Source organism: Theropithecus gelada, chromosome 3 (genome assembly GCF_003255815.1).
Source record: "Theropithecus gelada isolate Dixy chromosome 3, Tgel_1.0, whole genome shotgun sequence".
Taxonomy (NCBI): domain Eukaryota; kingdom Metazoa; phylum Chordata; class Mammalia; order Primates; family Cercopithecidae; genus Theropithecus; species Theropithecus gelada.
The window spans coordinates 156,659,755-156,680,409 of NC_037670.1; the positions used below are offsets into that span (position 1 = coordinate 156,659,755).

The 20,655-nt window shown below is 48.4% G+C and overlaps 1 protein-coding gene across 2 annotated transcripts in view; it reads right to left on the reverse strand.

The window, feature by feature from the left end:
- The window catches only part of PLXNA4 (plexin A4), a 519,820-nt gene that overhangs the window by 97,038 nt on the left and 402,127 nt on the right, over nt 1-20,655 (reverse strand). For both annotated transcript variants that reach the window (XM_025379046.1, XM_025379047.1), the window contains 5 exons: nt 19,845-19,945; nt 7,097-7,220; nt 6,211-6,364; nt 4,923-5,022; nt 2,361-2,475 (listed from right to left, as the gene is read on the reverse strand). In XM_025379046.1, coding sequence (XP_025234831.1) covers nt 2,361-2,475; nt 4,923-5,022; nt 6,211-6,364; nt 7,097-7,220; nt 19,845-19,945 — 594 coding nt within the window. The remainder of the gene's footprint in view (nt 1-2,360; nt 2,476-4,922; nt 5,023-6,210; nt 6,365-7,096; nt 7,221-19,844; nt 19,946-20,655) is intronic.

Here is a 20,655-nt window from a genome sequence, read left to right on the forward strand (position 1 = left end):
TTTTCCCTCTTTCTGAGCAACAGAAGGAGGCTCCTCTTCTATACTTAAAAGAAAGAAATTTGGTACAAGAAGAGCAAACAAGAAAAAAAAAGCAGAAATTCAAAAGCTTCCTGCAAGATAATTAAATGATTAGAGGCCTTCAGAATCCACCAGCTAGCTCAATTGTTTTTGCTTTCAGTTCACTCTTGGGCCTGTCCACACATAGAACCTCTGCCAAACACGGCAGTCTGGAAAGCTGGAGAGAAGCTGAGAACCACTTTGTCTTAACTCCCATCAAATTATTTGCAGGTTTCAGACCAGAACAAGAAAAGGATTCTTTTCACATCCCTGTCCCCAGCCTTGGTGGGTCAACCAGTCCTTCTGCACATGAAACCACACCCCAAGACAGGCCCAGCCAGGCTGATGAGACTGTACAGCCTTTTATCAAGGACATTACCTTGCTGTCTGACTCACATCGCTCTTATTACCTTTATATCCATGTCGTCTTTTTTAAAGTAGAGAACTGACACATAAGTATGAGATTCACACTCCTACGTAAAATCCAAGATGCAACCACTCTCCTCCCTTTCCCTATAAAGGGACAGGGTCTCTTTTCCTGACTGTGAATCCATAGTACCCATTTCCAGGCATGAACAGATTCCCATGGAGAGGCAGTTGGTCTTTTGTCTGAGGCTTTCGTAATCTCTTGTTTCTGTCTGAAACTTGTAAGGAACTTCATGGGAGCTGAGACAAAGGTTTTCAGCCTCTCACCAGCTTTCCAGACTAGTGTATCTAGCAAAGGTTTTATCTAGCAAAGAGGCCCAAGAATAAAATGCAATCAAAACATTTGAGCTATGTGGAGCCTTCCAAAGGTCCCTAGTCATTTCATTATCTTAATGAAGGTTTTCCAATTTCTACTCTTTCTTTCTTGTTTGCTCCCCTTGTCTGTTACTCAATCATGACCATCCTCTCCCTTGACAACATCTCCACTCCTTGCTTTTACTTCTAAAATGAATCACCTTTCTTACTGTCCACCTATAGAACTCCTGCTCAGCCATCAAGACTTGGGAAAAATGGGATTTGGGCCTGGATTTTCTGATGGCTAAGCACAATGCAGTCACACCCACCGTGCTAGGGGAGCCCCATGCAGCAGGTGTTAGCATGGGTTGTACATTGACCTTCCCTTTCAGCCTCAGATAAAAGAGAGCTTCTCTCCTGTCATGAGGGTTTGGCCAAAGGTAGGATTCTTAGTGGGGTAAGAGTCTGGAATGAGGAGGGCATTTGATGGGCCTGTATGTTCTCTCAATGCCCCTCCTTCCCCCTCCCCCCACCAAATCCCCTATGCTTCTTGCACCTGGACAGGTCCCTTCTCTCACAGCTGTGGTGCTGGCCACATGGTCATGACACCTGTGTGGTGTGTAAAGGGGTCTGAAAGATACACCCAAGACTAGGGGTGGAGGTGAAGGTGCTGGAGCCTGCTGAGTCCAGTGCTGGCTGAGAGAGTGCAAGAAACACCGTCATGTTTGAACAACAGACTTTTCCAGAGGTATACCTGTTATCCCTGAAGTCCTTGCCCACACTCTGACATTCTAAGAGAGATAACAGCATAGGCAGAAAGTATTTTTGGTGCAGTGATGATGAATGTTCAAGAAGAAAAAAACTTCAGAGGAAATAGAAAGGTCACATTTTAGCCTACAGTATCTCAGTGATTCTTCAACCTGGTCCGAGCATCAGAACCACAGGGAGGGCCTGTTGAAGCCCAAAGGGCCTGTTGAAGCCCAAGTTGCTGTACTCTGTCCCCGGAGCTTCTCATTCAGTTGGCCTAGGCTGGAACAGAAGACTCTGTATTTCTAGCAAGTTCTCAGCTGATGCAGATTCTGCTAGTCTGGGAACCACGCTTTGAAAACCACTGCTCTAGCTCACAAGTTGACCATTTTTTTATTCTCATCTCTCTCCCTTTTACTCAACTTGCCCTCTTTGGGGGTCTCAGTTCTCCTCTGTCAACAGTGCCCTGAGGAATAGCTGAGGAGTCTGGACACAGTCCTGCTGTGTACCCACAATTATTTCTAGGACACACCAACACACCCATCTCTTTGGAATCTTTCTAGGACCCATCTGGTGTGTGGAGGATCCTTCTTGCTGGAATGACCTGGAATACACCTTTGTCTATAACAGAACCTCCAGGGCTGATCCAGAACCCACAGTCCCAGCACAGAGTTTGGCATATTTCCTGCTTTTATAAAGTGGACCCTTAAGAGCCAGGAGGAAGCGGGTGGTCCTGCACGGTTTTCCTTTGGTTTTTCCTCTTAAGGGAATGTCTCTCTTCTGTGTTCCATGCTCACAACAAGAGGCACTCACCACTCTGGCTGCCAGGGACCTACCTCGGGCAGCTTTACTCGGCCTTCCTGGAAGGAGCAAGTCTTGGGGTCATGGGTGCAGACATGCCGGTATTTACACCAGTGGCAGCGGTATGGACTCTCCACGCAGGACAGGCACCTGGGCACAGAGGAAGGGAGGCACAAATCTAAGAACCTGGATGAGCCCAAAGCAGAGGGCCTGAGTCTCTAGGATCTAGCAAAACATTTTTAGTATTAAGAGAAACCACCGTGAAATGTGCAGCAAGGGCAGATCTTATGCATATCTATCCCTTTACTCCCCAAGACCTCAGGAAGCTAATGGTCTCTGGTTTCCTTCCTTTCCCATATGTAGCTGACAACCTTGGTCCCCCAAGGCCAAATTAGCCCTCCTCCATCTCCATGGGATGATATCCTCCTTTTCAAAAGAGGGAATGATAAGGTCTGGAGTAGAGGGCTGTGTAGAGAGACCTACGAATTGGGGCAAACAAAATATTAGGTTTGTATTCAAATGGACTCTGGGTCTCTGCTGCTGAGAAGCCACCTGGACCTTGCCTCAGGAGGAAGTGACTGAGGCTGCTTGCTCACTACGATGGCTCCTCCGTGGTTGGCAACCCCACCCCTTACCTTTACCCCAGGAAACCAAGGCAATTTTATAGGAGCTCCTGATTGCTTAAAAGCTCAACATGGTTCCTTTTTCCAAAAACTCAAATGCCTCTTCATACAGGCTATGCCCTTCACGGTGTCGATGACCACTGCCCCAAACGCAGGTTTGTTGCTTTGGCCATGAATAGGCCACACTTTCCCCACAAGCCATCCCTCCCTCCAGAGCACCATTTCTTCTTTCCACCACCTGACTACCTGCTTGACCAAGGAAGAGCTGGTCACCCTGGGCCCTTCTCCCGTGAATCTCCTGGCTGAAATCTCTGGGACAGTCCTGGCCACCTCACCATTACCTGTCTGGCTCCTCTACTAGTCCGTGGGCCATCAACTCATGGAGGGTAAGGACTGAGTCTTTGTGTTGCATTGATTTTTGACTCCACCGTGTCTAATGAGTAACACATTCCCTTGCACATAGGAGATGCTTAAAATCAGTTTATGGGCTTAATGGAAGCTTCACACATGATTTCACCTATTTACTCTGCTTCCCCAGAGGGGAAAGAGAGGATGGAGGGATTAGGCCACCGAGTGGTAAAGACAGGGACAGCTCTGTCACAAGAGGCAAGAGGAGAGTCCCAGGGCTAGAGCAACTCATTTTTGTCTGGGAGGGCTGGATGCCTTCTTACTTGCGGCCCCAAAGAGAGCTAAGCTTTAGACTCACAGCTACCATAAGCAGATCAATAGACCCTAAAATTCCACCAGCCTAGATCCCCAAAGTGTCTCTTGTCATGTCATGCATGGATTGCAAAACAGGAGTGTGTTAAAGCAAGCAGGGTTTTTTGAGGTCAGGTCCCACGGTTTGCTCTGTGGAACTCTGGGGATGCCATGGAGCTCCTCTGGAGAATGTGTAGTTTTGTGGGGCTCCTAGAGGGGTTCCAGGCCCCCCAACCTTTAATTAGAGTAGGTCCTGCTTCCATCTATTCTGTATACTGGGCATCTACACCTACTTTCAGTTTAGGTTTCTATGGTGAAAAGAAAACAGGCTGGCCCGTTCACAACCTGGTCCAAACTCATCATTTGATAAAGAAAAGATAATATAATAATAGCAAGAACATGTGGTGCCTAAACACTGGGCCAGACATGGCTCTAAATGCTTCTTCTTAGCATGGCCCTTTCACCCCTTGTGGCTGTCCTATGGGGTAGGCAGAGCTGATATTCAGGGCTAGCAGCCAAACACAGCATCCCAGCCAATGACTGCTCTGATGGGACAGTGCTCCTGCCATGTCAGTTGGTATATATTTGCGTGACGCCCTGGGAAGGAGCACTACGATTTCCCTGTGGATAGAGGACACTGGGGCACAGAATGGTTGACCTTCCCAGTTGGTCCGGCTGACCTTCCCAGTTGGACCTTCCCAGTTGGTCCCAGAGCCTCTGCCCTCCCCACCTGCCATTGGAAGTTGGATGCTCAAGTCAAACAAAGCTGGAGCTGGAGACCCCTGAGCCAGAATCTGCCCACCCCATACCTTTCTGCCTCCCTTTGGCCCCTACCAGACTGTCCCCACCTAGCCTGAGGGGCCTGTGGGGAGCTGAACATGCGATTGAGTGGTTAGACCACTTGCCCCTGTCCTGGATACACATCAGGGCCTCTCTCCCTCAGATCCATCCTCTGCCCATGGAGCTTGCTCTCTGTTCTTCACGTGGGATGCACCACCCCACAACAGATGGTGGAGATGGAATTGAGTTAGAAGGACTGATGTCAGGGAAGATGTATGCGCTAGGGGTGTGGACAGCCCCACTCCCTAAGTTCTCACTCTCTGTTATTCTAGTCTCTTTCTATTAACCCTGTGGGTACCAGAGGAGAGAGGGTGAAGGAGGTCTCCTCTGGGGCTTCTAAATGGTGACTCCCTGGGAACAGTGATGGGGTTTTCTGATCTTTGGATGAACCTTGACCCCAGGAACAGGAAGTGGGGTAAGGCAGGGGCCACTTACGAATTGTGGACGCTGCAATTGTAGAAGACAAAGCTGGTGCTGGCGAAGGTCATGCCAGTCTCCTTTGACTTGAGCTGCAGCTGTACGACATGGTGGTCCCCTACGAGGAGAGATGGCTGAGGGGTCGGGGAATGCTGAGGCCCCAAGCCAAGGATTCCCTGACCAGTGACACATGCTGGAAAAGGGAGCCTGCTCCCCAGGGTGCTGTTGGCTTAACAGGGCTCTGACCCAGCAGACCCAGTCCCAGGACAACTGGGACTCAGCTGGGTCCCAGCTGAGAGCAGCTGCAGAGGGCAGTTCTAGTCTGTTCTCCCTGCCCACCATATCACTTCCCCTCTTCCACGTGTACACATACAGATGCACACTGCCAGGAATTCAAATGTGCATTCACATGCATGATATCCTGGCCAGACTCACAAAATTGATTCATAACCAGAAGAAACACATATGTAGACTTCTAGGAATGCTGCCACAAACTGCATAAGAGGTTTTGCATGTATGTGTGTGTATGCATGAGCTCATTCTCCATCTCTGTAAAGACAGCCCCTGTTCTGACACTACCTCCTCTGGGGGCGCTCAGGGCTCCACCGGGGTGGGAGACCCTGGAATCCTCAGCTGGCGCCAGGGAGGAGCTGCAGCCCATGTTTAATTCACAACCCTGACCTTAGGCCCCCACTTCAAGCCTTGTTCTTTGCCTTCCCTGAGAGCCTCATTAATCAATCAGCTCCAAACAAATGTGACAAGCCCAAATGGGAGGGACAACATGGAATCAATCTGCCCAGGCTGGGCGTGTCCCTCACCAGCATGGAGCCTCTGCCCACTGCTGTCTTTCCCAGGGCAGCTTGCTCCCAATAACAGGAAGCTCTGGGGAGACCTGGGAGGGCAGAATGGGGAAGGCAGTGGTCCAGGGTCAGAGACCGGCCATGTGAGCATCCCTGCACCTGCTCAGTGGCCTCCTCCACTGACCTGCCAAGCCAGTGGAGCAGGTTGAACTTAACCGCTGTCCTGGCCTGCCCCTCCCCACCCTCTCTGCAGCTGCTCCTTGCCCAGGATGAGGGTGACTCTTGGGGGCTAACCTAGAGCTGAGACGGAAGGGCTGTAACAGTCAATGCCAAGGACAGCAGAGGGAGATTTCATCCCCCTCTTCCCATAACACACCCACCAACCCATGCCCCTTCCTCTGACCCTCCCCTGCCTGTAGGCTCCCTCAATCCCCCCACATCTGTCCTGAGTTATCATCCAGCCAGGAGGAAGACGTGCTACTCAGCTGTGCCTCCGGGATGCTCACCATTCTCTGTGATGATCCGGGGCACCTCCTTGGCTGCAGGGGAGTAGCACTGGATCTGATTGCCCACCACCAGCCCATCCATCTCTGACAGGTCCTCAAAGGTGCAGTTGACGCCAGCTGACAGCTCCGGGACATTGTAAGTCTCCAGGACCAGCTGTGAACAGCCAGGCAGGGGAAGAGAAGGAGGAGGGTGAAATGGGAAAAGGACAGGTATGGAATAAAAAAAGAAAGTGGGAGAGCGAGAGAGATCACAGGCAAAGCAAAGACAAGCAAGAGGCAATATTAACATGGAGAAGAGACTCAAGTTATTAGGAGAGCAGCCCAGAGGCCGTGGTGAGATGCAAAGAGACAGAGACAAAAGAAACCTCATTAGGATCTAAATGGATTTGGCCCCAGGAAACAAGAATGCTTAGGGGATTTTCGTGGCGAGAGAATATCGGACAGGACTGAGGTGTGGCTGATGGAGCACCTCTTCCATTAGGCCCTATTTTGGAAAAACAGAAACACCAACCACCAAGTGCCCAGTGCTAGAACTTGGAAGTCACCTGTGCACCTTTCTCTCTCTCTACATGCATCTTTCCCATTTTATAGTTGAAGATATCATTCCCAACACCTTTTGTCACCTTTGATCATTTTTGGTGCTGGTGCTCCCTGCCTTTCTACTCTTTATGAATAGAGTCTCTTCCCCAATAGTCCTGTCCCTGTCCCCTTCTTGCATCCCCCCATGGACACTTAATTCTTTGATATCCTGCACCCTTCTCTCAAGCTGCTTCTGCTGGCCAGGCTTGGCCCAGTCCTCCAGAGAGGCCTTGGGCTAAGGCACTTTTTGGTAGGAGAGAGTTTTCCTTGCATCCCTGGACCCTACCCCAACCCCCATAACTCTTACCAGCACGTTGTACTGAGAGACGGAGATATTGTTGGGATGGACCGTCAGCCGGACACACTGCTTCATCTCTGAGGCAAACCTGCGGGGCTCCTTGGACCGCTCACACCGCTCCTTCCGGGTGCAGCTAGGAAGGACATACCCTCGAGTTACTCAGGAGATGGCCACTCGGTCCAGGGAGGTCCGGATGCTGAGGTCAGGCATTTCCAGCAGCTCCCAGTATGTGTCCAAACTCAATGCACCTGCAGCTAGACTTTTTGTGTCCTTCTTCAAGCCTGGTCCTCCTCCATCATTCCCAAATGTAGAAAAGATGGCCATTCCAATCACTTCTTGCCAAAGGCAGAAACTTGAGAGTCATCCTAACTCTACTCATCCTCTCCAAACTCATATAAGGAATTGCATGGTTCTGTCTATTCACCCTCTCTGCACATCCTTAGGCCTTGCCATTCTCTTCCCCTCCTTAGGCCTTGCCATTCTCTTCCCCTCCTTAGGCAACATGAGATTTGTTTTCTTCATATAGAAAATACATCTCCTTGCTTTTGAACATGCCAGTTCTTCTGCTGGGCTTCCCTCTCCTCACTTCTCCCCCTGTCCAGTTCCTACTTTTTCTTCCAGTCATGGCTCAAGATGCACCTGCAATCTCTCCTTCCCACCCTAGGCAAAGTGAAGAGCTTCCTCCTAGGATCTCATAGCACCTTGGAGTCTCCTACTTTAAGAAGTCTGGAACTTCTTAGATTATATGACAATTATTGGGCTAAGTGCAGCCCTCTTCTACCAAGTAGGAGCTTCTCAGAAAAAAAGCAGCTATGTTCGATTTATTTTGGAATCCCCCCGTGTAGGCAGGTGAGAGAGAGGGAAGGAAGGATCAAAGGAGCTAAAAACTGTAGTTAAAAGCTTGCTCTGGATCAGAATCCTGGCTCTATCTAAGGTTTGCTGTTACTCTTCAGTGCTCTGTGTTGTACAAAGTATATGGTGTCACAGGTGGACCATGACCAGTGTGACCTGGGATCTTGCAGTCCTAGCTGATGAAGGTTTGTGAAAGATGCATGTGAAAATCATGGACCTCCCCCAAATGCAAGCATCACTTGAGGTCACTGCATGGAGGTATCTGAATTTCAGGGAGCAGTATTTAATCCAACTCAGGTGAACTTTGTGGACATAGGGCTTCACCAAGTGGTCATGATTTGGAAACTGGACTACAGATTTTGTTGTGGGGTGGGGTCAAGCAGGGTCCTCAAGAGGGACAAGATGAAAGAAGATGAGAGCAGGGAAGTCACTCCAGAGTTGCTGATCTCTTTTGATTAAAGAGATAAGATTTTGCAGAGGAAGGAAGATGTCAGGAGCTGTTGCAGGGCAGGAGGGAGCCCCAGGCAAGGAGTTTATTAGGACACAGAACAGTCAGGAATAGGGAATCTACATGGAGAGGGAGCCTTGGGGACGGAGACTTGGGGAGGGAACAACTGTCTCAGGAAGCAGACAGGTGTGGTGTGGGGCAAGGAGATGAGGGAAGGGGGCACCTGGATACCCTGAGGTGCTCTTGGGGTAACTCAGGCTTAAGGAAAGCTATGGGGGTTTCTCCTCCCACTTTTGGCCACAGCAAGAGTGACAGCCTGGGTAGAGAGCCTGAGAAGAGAATCTAACAAATGAAGGAAAAATCATTGAAGGCCATGGACTGAAGCTGTTCCTCTAAGGATGGGATAAATGGAGCGACACAGGGACAGAACACAGGACTTCAAAGTAGATTGGATGTGCAATGCGAAAGTGAAAAACAACCCTGAACAGTACATTCATGGCTGCGAGGTATGAGCGCTTATTAATAGGCACATGATATGGGGTTTACATTGCCTAGCGTTTAAGTCTCATGACAATGCTGCAACAAACCCCACCTTGTCAGGACGTGTTGGGACACAGACGCACCCTGCAGCCTGTGCTCTACTATGGAGCTCTACCTCCTGAAACTTCCAGACTGAGGAGTGAGGGGCTCTACCCCTGCTGTAGACTAAGCCGGTTCTCCTCACCATCCTGGTGCCTTCTTCGTGTCCTTAGGGCAATTCAAACATTTTCCCCTCAATCTTTTTGTCTAGGCTAATCGCTGTTTTTGTCTGGCACTGGGATGCACTTTGAGTGTTATTGCAACTTGTTGGATGAAGATAAATTCTCCAGGGTGCTTCTAGGAAACACCCTCCCAGGAGTGAAGGATCAGGCGTGAGTGTGGTCACCCCCATGGCACTTCCTTGCTGCTCCAGCTGACCGATGGCAACAAGAGTGTCTGCCTAAAAGACTTGGAAGTTAATTTACCAGGCCAGCTCCTCTGCGAGGACTCCATTACCTTCGGCCATTAAGCTAATGTTATGGACTTTTCCAGAGTGTCTGCACTGACATCGCTATTAATAGTGTTATTACTCCCATTAACAGCAGACCCAGAGAGCTAGTACGGGCTTAAATTATTCACTGACTCCCCAACTTTGAAGTTCCTATTTCTAAGAGCAATCAGTAGGTCTGAAAAATGTCTTTGATTAAATTATGAAGAGAGGGAAAAGCAGAGCTGTTTCCAGGCCAAACATCACCTGGAGTTACCAAATAGAGGTTCGGATAGAAAAGACAGGACTCCATCTCTCTTCCAGGGGCAGGGAGGGAGAGGTGGCACACAGGTGTTTGCTCGGGGGATCTCAGGACAAGTTCTACCTGCAGTGCTTGCTGCTTCCAAAGTTCATGTGGTTGCATCTTGTCACTGCTCCTGAGAGCGCCAAAGGAACTACTCATCACCTTCCCCCAATTTTAGGTTTTATAGGGAAGTCACCTATAATTTACAATTTTAAATATCACATTTAACTGTATAATCTTGGGCAAATTACTTAACATCTTGGTGCCTCAGCTTTCTCATCTATACAATGGGGACAAAACAGTAACTACCTAAAAAGGTTATTATGAGGATTAAATGAGATTATGTGAGTAAAGCATTAAGGACAGGGCGTAGCTCATAGTAAGCCCTCATAAATGTTAGCTAGTATTATCATCTTATCCTTTCTCTGACATCCTCATTTGACCTCTCCAAACTGTAGCTGATGCAGAACCACAGATTTATTTTATTTTTTTATTTGCTATTTATTTTTAGAATGAGTGTTTTTTTTTTTTATTTTTTGAGACAGGGTCTGGCTCTGTAGCCCAGGCTGGAATGCAGTGGCATAATCTCAGCTCTCTGCAAACTCCACCTTCTGGGCTCAAGCCATGCTCCCACTTCAGCCTCCCAAGTAGCTGGGACTACAGGCACACGCCACCATGCCCAACTAACTTGTATTTTTTTGGTAGAGACCGGTTTCACCATGTTGCCCAGGCTGGTCTCAAACTCCCGAGCTAAAGCGATCCACTAATCTCCACCTCCTAGAGTGCTGGGATTACAGGCGTGAGCCACCATGCCCAGCCCAGAGAACCACAGATCTTCTCCATGACTGGCCCTTGGGGCAAATCAAAGACAAAAGAAAGGCAGGACTGCAGCACTTTTCCTCTTAATAAAGGAGAAGGACAGCCCAGAGACCAGGAGAGAGAAAAGAGTGAAAGAATGGTCTGGATCATAGCTCTGTTTTCTTAGTAGCTGTCAAAGGGTATTGAGAACTCAGCTATCTTAGTGGAAAGTCAAGTGTAAGGTCAGAGCCAGAGATGTTTTGACATTTCTACTATCCTCCAGGACTCATGAGGGTGGAGGCTACAAATGTCCAAAAGCACAGACAATTGACCTTAAATATGATAGGATAATGGAAGGGGAGGCATGAATTCCTGCTGGTTTCTTCTGGGGTCTGTCAAGGGAATGGACTTCTGCTTTTCTAGGACTGTGATTCCCAACAGCCCAGACCAGAGCTGGAAAGCAGAGCAAAGTGTTAATTCATCACCTGAGAGGCAGGGGTAGTGGCTTAGATGTTTCCATCCAAGAGGCTTCAGGTACTCCTAAAGCATGTCCCTCAGCTCCACTGTACGGGCCCCTTGACATGAAGGAATCCCCTGCTTCATCCGTTTCCCAGGTAGGAAAACAGGAGCTGATATGAATTTAGATAGTGCATATGCTGTGTGACTTGGAGTTTTCTGACATTCTTCTCTGCATGCCAATGTCACTCCCACTCCAAATACAAACCTTCAGATGGCCAGCAGGAAGCTGACACCAAGACGATACATCAGACCCCCAGAGCTGGAGTCCCTCCCTGCTAACCTCCTCTGACCTCTCTTCCTCATTCCACTTCTCTGCAGTTCATCTTCTCCAGCCTCAGATCAAAGGTGCAAAAAGCCCTTGGGGAGAAAGGCCCTAGGGCCCCTAGAAGGGGTTATTATTCAAGCCAGTGGTTCCAATGAGATTATCCTCTCTAATGAAGCAGCTACCTCTGCCCTCCCCTAAGCCTGAACTTTCACTGCTGGAGAATTCCCAGCCAAGTGGAAAATTAGAAGGGAGAGGAATGAAGGAAGGAAGAGGGTGAGGGAGGGGGAGAGAGGTGGTGATTAAGTGCTCTAGAAATTAATTCCCAAATACAGCGATAGAAATATTAACTCCCAGTGCCACTGGCCAGGCAAACAAATTTCAATTTGGAAACAGGGCTATCTGTGAGTCCAGCCTGAGTGAGCTTCCAAGCTTGGAGAGGCCGATGCTGGTCGATCTCCCTGGGCTCTCCAGCATGTTTACCAGGCTTAGACATCAGAGCTTGCTCCTTATTTCTCCCTGCGGATGATCCCCAATCCTTAACTTTTCACATTGGCCATGACCTATGCTTAAGGTGCACTATCAGTGCTTAGAATTGAGAAGACTGAAAAAGAAAGGGGGTAGGGGTGAGGGCCTTCCCCAGCGGACCTAATAGAAAAGTTAAGAGAATTTAGAATGCCTACTCAACTAGGAGATTATTGGAAGCTTTGGCCATTGTCATCACATCTGGGGACACTGACAAGGGAAGAGACTATAATTCCTAATTCAAAATCCTTGTCCTCCTTGAGAATGACCACAGTAATGGATAGATGTGCATGACTTGGAGGAAGTGGAGTAACTAGTACAGGGTCCTTCCTAGGCAGGTGGATGTGAAAGAGGTTCCTTATACATAGGGGTAGACCAGGTGAGTCCTTTCAATGTTACAATTCTAGGATCCAGTGACTGACACCATGGTCTCACGGAACTTGAAGTATTTGGGTTGTGCCATGTAAATACTTAGGATGAATCCCAAGAGAGGAAGCCCAAGGTTCTACTGTAATTTTCCCTCTGCCATCAGTTGCTGGCAAATGGACCCATGGTCCTTTGCCGTCTCTAAAGACCCAAAATTAACCTAAGAAGCACCCGAATCAGATTTATCCATGCCTCCCCTACAGGAGGAGGGAATAGAACTTAGCAGAAAACAGCAGGTTCAGGGGTTGACTGGAGGCCCAAGAACCTTTCTGGGATTATATGGCAACCAAAGCATCCTGTCCCACCACAGTTAGCTCAGATCACGGGCTTGCAGCCTGCATTGAGAAGCCATGTTCTGTCTGCCCTGGGTCCCTGACTGGATTCTGACCTTGGTAGCCATGCTTTGAATGAACAATCTATTGAACAAATCCTTAGATGAGAGGTACAAAGGACCTGGAAATGTTCGTTTTTTCCAGATGATCTCAAACCAAACCAAATTACATGCAGCAGTTGCCAAAAGAGAAAGTGAAGTCGGCTTGTCTTTCTCTTTTCTTCATCAGTGGCTAGCTCTATTAGGGCCTATTAATTTTCTACTAAGATTGAGGAGAGGTTAGGAAAGAACAGGTGTGGAGCAGAGCAGGAGTAGAGGGAGGGAAAGGGAGGGAAAGGCAGGAGAAGGGAAAAAGGAGACAACAAAGGCATCGCCACAGGCGAATCCATTCTCTTTCTAATCCAGTCAGTAAAAAGGAGAACACTGCCTATTACCTGAGACACATTCCAACGATGACTCCAGTTGATTCTCATCAGTTTTACATGATACTTTATCCAACAGCCTGGTGTCTTCATTTCCATTAATGTCACCAAGTCCAGTAGGCTTGGTGCAGAGAAGCACTTTGCTCTGTGCAGGCTGGGCTGCTCCATCCTATGTGGCCCAGTGCAGCGTGACTGAATGCAGTGTGTGAATGCTGGAATACGGGTGTGGTGTGTATGTCTGGAGTGAAGCCTCACAGGTAGGCCAGCTCCTCAGGTTGTCCACAGGGATCCAAGTCATTAGACTGGGAGGGACATTGAGAGCTTGAGCAGAACACAGGGCTTTTAAAATTCATATGGGAAGATGGCATTTTTAACTTATCATTCTCTGGTCACGAAACATGTGTTTTGTGTGTGTGTGTGCGTGTGTGTGTGTGTGTATTGGGGGCTGGGGGGTGGCAGGGGGCATGTTTAAAAAAGAAAAGGCCCATTTCCCTAAGTCATACTATGTCTCTGCTAAGCCGTGGAGAGGAAAATTCCAGTGTACTAATATCTAGTCTGGGATTCATTCCTTTGGACCAGAGAGGCTGATAGCTTTTCGGCAAAGAGTCAAGGAAAACCTCCTTGCACAGATTGCAAGGCGTTTGCTGGGTGGAAGTGGACACCAACCATTCCTCATGACTGTGTAGGCCCTGTGCAAGCAGCCCTAGGAGAGATCATTGACCTAGAAGATTAGTGTTAAGTAGCCTTTGAATATAGGTTTAAAAAATGAGACAGCAAGGCTGTGAGATATGCCTGGGTGAAGCAAAGCAGGGCTTGCATTTTGCAATCAGCTTGTGTGTCATTAAGTGGACATTGGCATGGCTGGTTGAAGCCTTCCAAGGGGAGGCAGACTTCCCAACAGTGGGCTGGCTCCAGCACCAGCCACAGCCCTCCAGCCCTGGGAGGGAGAGGAATGGAAGGGGAGGGGGACCAGGAGGAGGCACTGGGGTCCAACTCCAGCCTCTGCTCCCACAGTCATGGCCATTTGGGCCACTTCAGGCATGAGGGCTTGTTGCATTGTAGGCCCAGCGAGGGGCTTCATGCAGGCCCTCTCCCTTAATTTTCATAGCGTGGCTATGAAATTAGAGCTGAAGAAACTAAACCCAGACTGGGTCTGTTCATAGACAGGTCCTTAGTTGTAACTAAGTTGTAAGTCTTCTTTTCTGCTCTGAAAAGCAGTGTCTTTCTTGTCTTTCCACTCTCGCCATCTTGGAAGAAACCACATAGAAAAGAACAGGAATGACTCCTGAAAAGTAAGCCCTGCCAGCCTATCCAGAGGAGGGTATTCTTCCAACAGAAGAAATATGGGAAGAGGCAGGGTCATGAGGGGGTGAGAGGGAGACTTTAGAAAAGCTGATCTTATCCTTCCCCTGTGATGTCTTGGGTTACATGAACCTCCCAGGAGTGACGCTGATGACTTTTCTTAAGAAAGGTAATGTCTGGGCCAATCGATGCAGCTGGGTCTGCTGGGCAGGATCCCATTACCTGCTGAGACTGAGACAGGCTTCTTTGATTGGGCACGAAGCCATGGGAGGGGAAGATGGAGGAGGGGGTTGGGGACCTGCCAAGCCTGGTCACTGGAGAAAATGTTTCTGGCCCAGGACAGGAGATAGCTGTGATCGGGCGAAGGCTTTCCTTTACCTTCACCCAAGTCAGAATGGGTCAGCTCAGGAACAAGGAATAAAGGCTCAAAACTCAGGGCCACCTCAATACTCAGCATTATCGAAGCTGTCATTGCCATCAGAGATGGGCAAGCCTGTGGGCCGGGGTCAGGGGCTGCAAAAGAGAGCGACTGAGTGACCCTGTGTACTACCAGGTTGGCAGGTGAGTGCTTCATGACAATTGAGAGTAACAGGAGAGAGGATTTAAATTACATGAGCCTTTCTCAAGCATATTTTGTGCAACCACCTGTGACCTTGCTGCTACAAACAGCCCATTCAGCCACATGAGCCACCTGTTTACAGAGGCCCTGCCCTTGTACAGCTCAGTCACATGTGCTCACTCTCAACCCCTCTCTCTGTCTTTTCCCTCTTCCTCTCTTGCTGGCTGTCTGTCTCTGTCTCTCATACACCCATCTACTGCCCTTCTCTTCCTGATGCTACCACCACCTCACTCACTCCAACCATGGGGAAAGTTGGCAAAAATGACTGAGAAAATGAATTTCTCTTGACACCTCGAGGAACACTTTTCCTGCTGTTCTGGTCTTCCTGAGTGAGGATCAGGCTTGCTGAGGCCACTTAGCATGCGAATGAGTCACTTGGCACGGGGTCTTGCCCATGGTGGGGGCTGAACAAATGCATTGATTCTAGTAAACTCCCACCCTGAATCCAAGGCCTGGTTCCACAAAAGCTTTAGGGCAGAGATGACCTAACAGAGTTGCCTTCATATCACTGAGCCTGGCACACTGCTGGGCACGGAGGGAGAAGGGCAGGTCTGAGAGATCTATGGACAAATTTGTGAGTGTGGACACAGCACTCCCTGGAAGCAATTAAACCTCCCACTCTTTCCACTTGACTCCCTAGAAAATTGATACCTTTCACAGCAAGCATCCATAGGCTCTCTCTGGCTGCCCTCAGTCTCCAGCACTGAACTGCCAGCCACCAGCCTTCTCCTTTCTCTCCTGCTGAGTCCACTTCCTCATGTGTCTCTCCAAGCCATGGATGTCCAGTTTACTCTCACGAAAAGTGAAAAGGAGGGCAGATAAGGAGGAGCAATATCTAGCTTTGACCTGAACCTGAGGAACTAGGGAAGAAAGGCCCACTGGGAAGAAGAAGGAGAGAGCTCTCTGGATAAAGAAAGTATTCTATATCTTGATAGACATGTGGATTACAAGGGTGTTGTTTGCCTTTGTCAAAGCTTTCAAGCTATACACTTAAGATCTGTGCATCTGATTCCATCTAAATCTAAAATTGTACCTTTACTAAAAACATCTTAGAAATCCAGGGACCTACTCTGCTTATCCACGACCGGATTTTAGAACCTGGATTTCAGGACCTCAGAAATCCATACCTGAGGGATTTCAGACTTTCCCATAAGGAACTCAAGGACTCATGCCTGAGACTGCCACTCAGAGATGGGGAGGGTGCCTGCTCTTGTAGCAAGGACATATTCGAGTTTAAGAGGGTCTTTTTAACTTTTAGAGGCACTCTTCACAAGGCAGCGGGGGAAGACAAGATTCTTCTCCCACCTTCTTACAACTGAAAAGGATGTGGCCCTATGTGGGCCAGGGGGGTCTTCTTGGTCATAACTCTGAGAGGAAGGGAGGATTTACTGAGTGTCTTAGTGAGCAGGCAGCCTTGGCTTATGGAGGCTCTTGAGCTTTGTCCTCCTGGAAGAGCTGGGCTTTACCAGATACATTGGTACAACTCTTATACCTGTGTCTGCCTTCATCAAGTCATGGACATAACCAGGAGGCTCAAGGTTACAAATGACAGCACCTTGCCCTGGTGGAGCATCTTGGAATTCTGTAACGTCCTATATCAATCACCTCCTTTTATCCTTGTGCCACCACTGAGAAGGTACTGCTCTCCCTCTTTGAAACAAGGATGCCAAGTTTCTGACATACAGAGTTATCGTGCAATCTATTTGCAAATTCAACTAACTGCTAACGTTTATTTGTGACAAAAATCAGTACCTGTGGACATGCCCAGGGCACTGAAAAATTTGAGTGATCTGGCACACATGCTGCCAGCTGAGGTGGGACGAGGCAGCCTCAGCTTCTTGTTTTAGCTCTCGCTCTATAAACAAGTGTCCTCTTCAAGCCCTATTTAGTGCCACATTTTTCTAATTTTGCAGGTGATTTTGCTGTTTAAAATAGTCCCTGAATGTAGTGCTGAAGGGCTGTCTAGTGATCTTGAGTGCAAGAAGGCCATGGTGTACCTTATGGAGAAAATAGCTGTGTTGGATAAGCCTTGTTCAGGTATGTGTTACAGTGCTGTTGGCAGTGAGGTCAACCTTAATGAATCAATGATATATATTAAGTAAGATGTCTTTAAACAAAAACACACACAAAACAAGGTTATAGATGGATTTGTTGATGAAAATGTGACCAGAGGCTCCCAGGAACCTAACCCTGTATTTCTCCTAGAAGCAATGGCTTGGTATTCACTAACTGTGTGTTCCGGCGACTTTATGGAACATATCTACCATGTGCAATGAGAACTGACTGCACTTGCTTAAAGCCCTGCAACAAGTTTCCAAGGCATGTGAACTTGAGTCCACCGATTTCCACTCCAGTAATCCTCCCAGTGTCCCCCAGTGCTTCAACTCGCTGGCTCCACTGTGGCTTCTTGAGCAAGGAGGTGCCAGCAGCAGCAACAGACAATGATGACCACAAAGAGAGCAACACTTGCACAGCCCCTACCTTCTGAGAGCCTGTGCTTAACAAGGGCTGGGCTACATGGAAACATGAATAAGACATGCAAGTGTCGGAATAAAACGTGGCGCCAGACTAAAGGGGTGAGTAGGATCTAGCAGGAGCACCCACCATTTAGACAAAGGCTGGGAACCCCCCAGGAAGAGAAGCATGCAGTTAAAGTAGAGACATCTGGAAAATCACCAGGGATCAGCAGAGTCACAAGAGGCGGGCCATCACGAGCTCGCAGTCCTTCCCCAGCCTTGTCAACATTCCTGCCCCACCCTACACTACATTTCCCAGTGCTCCACAGCCCGCTAGGCATTGGTCCTCATACCATCTCATTTGATTCACCAGTGACTCAGTGAGGCAGGGGAGATAGGCGTCACCATGTCCAATTCACAGAGGAGGAGCTGGGATGAGGAGTCTGGACTTGGGGGCAGGTGCCCAAAATTCATGTCTGTGGCTGTTTTTATGCCGTGCTGAGAATGGAGCAGCTGGCTTCCCCGTGCAGGCTGAGGGCCCCTTTCACAAACCACCCAGACTTCACCTTGGCCTCCATCCATCCCTGTTTTCTTCTACTTGACAGGAGGCAGGTATGATGTTACAGAAGGTAAAACTGAGGCCATACAGGAAGTACTGCCTTCTGCCTCCTCCTCTCATGTCTGCTTACCTTGCAGCCCTGGGGGTGGGAGGTAGGGGTTCTCACAACCTCTCTGGTGCCTTCTCTAAGCTTTGGAGCCCCTCTGTTCACAGGTCTCCGTGCTCTGTGGGGCTGGGACAGCATTGTGGGCAGAGACCAAAGCTGACATGGAAACTGCCACTGGGCATGGAGTGTCAGGGAGGGACCAGATTTTCTGACTGCCTTTGAATTATGCCAGGTAAGAAAGCCCCATGCCAGGACTGCAGAGCTATCCTCAGCCAAGCAGAAAACAGGGCAGTCAAGGCTCCCAAGTAAGGCAATGAGTTTAGAGCATGGTCTCTTCCTGAGAGGCCTCACTGGGTGACACAAAGAAAACTGTCCCCTGTCTGCCTTGCAAGGTATCATTCAGGAAACTCTTCTGGTATCATCTGAGCCAATCTGCATTCTGAATGCAACCTCTGCAATCCTCTTCTATGCTGGCCACTGCTAGGATCCCGTGCTCTGTTACCATGCAACCTTTCTATACACTTGAATGCACAGTTTCTGATCTGTCTGTGAGTTATGCATATTTCAGACAAGATTGGCCACATTCAGGGTGGCATGGCCGTAGACTGAGTTACGTATACTACAGTGTAGCTCAGTGGTTCTTGATTTTTTTCTACTATAACTTACCTGAGGGATGTCAGACCTTCCCCTAAGGAACTCAAGGACTCATTATGCCTGAGGCTGCCACCCAGAGATGTATTCGAGTTTAAGAGGGTGTTTCTAACTTTTAGAGGCACTCTTTGCAAAGGGGAGGGGAGAAGACAAGATCCTACTCCTACCTTCTTATACTTGAAAATTATTGGTAAATGTTATTGGTCACATGTAGTTCAGGTTCTTAGTAGGAAGAATAAAGTTTTTCTTCTTAATTTATAATGTTTGGATCCAGCTTACAAACTGGCACATTTCAGGTGTTGGCCAGAAACAACAATAGCTGGACTGGAACCAAATTTCATCAGAGTGAGGTCCAACCATTGTTGGCTTCTCCAGGTATTGATGGCAAGGGTCTTCGGATCCCCAAAGAAAGCCTTCAGCTTTCTGGTTGTTTGAGCCCTATTTCTGCCCCTTGGTTTATTTACCGTTTACCTCCACTATAATGCCATTGCCTTCTTCCCTCTTCTACAGAATAAAATGGAGCCACAAAAAAGGAGGCATGTTGGCAAGTGGCCAGCACTCAGGCCAGGCTTTACTGACCCAGTGACTCTAGCCCAAGTGCACTCACAGCCAGCTGATGGGTGTTTGACAGCAGAGGGAGGGTCCTCAGGTGCTACACACTTTAACTGCAGATCCAAACCAGAAAATCCTATAGAGATGTTGAAGGAGATGTTAAGGAGATGTGGAATCACTAAAGGGACAGCATATATCTTGTTCATGATTTTGTGGCCAGTATGAAGGTGGAGAAAAAATATCCAATGCCTTCTTCCTGGTGTTCAGTCCTGGAAAGTCAATCTCCAGCCCAGTAAGCCACAGTCAGGAAAGTCCAGGAATCCTGCTTCTTCCCGCCCTCCAGTGTGTGATTACCCAGCGTGACAACTATATCCTGACCCATCATCATTCCCATGCCACCATTGCCATATATTTCTTAAGGGAATTTGGCAAATTTAAAGAGAAGTCAGAAAGAACAAAGGAAGGGAGATAAAATTTGGAAAGGATACTAGGAAGGAAGAGCAAGGAAGATGAGGAGAAAAGACAGATCAAAGGGAAAGGCAGTGATGACAGAGAAGTGGAGGAAGGGAATTACCAGGAGGAAGTGGGAGGCAGGAGGCAGCCTCCCCATGGTACTCACGTGTTGTGTAGCACACACCAGCCACAGTGGGGGTCGCCTGAGCCAAGGCACTCGCCGCAGCTCCGATACTGACCACAGGACTCCACAGGGACTCTGGTGAGCTAGGATAGCAGGGTAGGGAGAAAGTGGTCAAGATTTTGCAGAACACCCAGTAGTGTACCAGAAGAGATGCTGCTCTAAATATCAAGTGGATCACCTGAAATGTTGCAGGAGCATGAAGGTGCTTGGAGCCCAGTGTGGGAAGGGACCTTGAGTGATTATGTTTGAGTAGGTGGCCACATATGCATCCAGGGAGACAAGCAGCCATATTATTTTCTTAGCAGTCTCCATGAATACAGACTCCATACAGTCCATACTAAGTTGTTAGAAAAGATATTTACAGCGTTCAAGTTTTCTACCTCTGAAACCCCCAAATATCTCTACAAATGGCCAATTCATCATGTATTTGTTTCCTATCAATTTAATAAGTGCGAATGGTCATTCTCACTCCCTCATCATTTCTCTTTTTCTATAGTGTTTCCCCTTCTTTCCAGTCCTCCTTCACGTTTCATCATTTTTGCTGCTCCAGAGAGCAGTTAGCCTGAGACCAAGACCCTTCTCTTTCTCTTCCTCCTTGCCATTTACCAAGATATCATAAGCTCACTCTGTAGCTGTTACTTACCCGCTCTTTCTTTCTCATAATGTTGGCCAACTGGCTCTAAAAGCTTTCACTATGGTGCTTTCAAAGAGCATCTGCTGCTATTTCTCCTCCTACCCACACTCTTTTCATGACTAGAGGCTTCCTCTCCAACCCAAAACTTTATATTAGCTT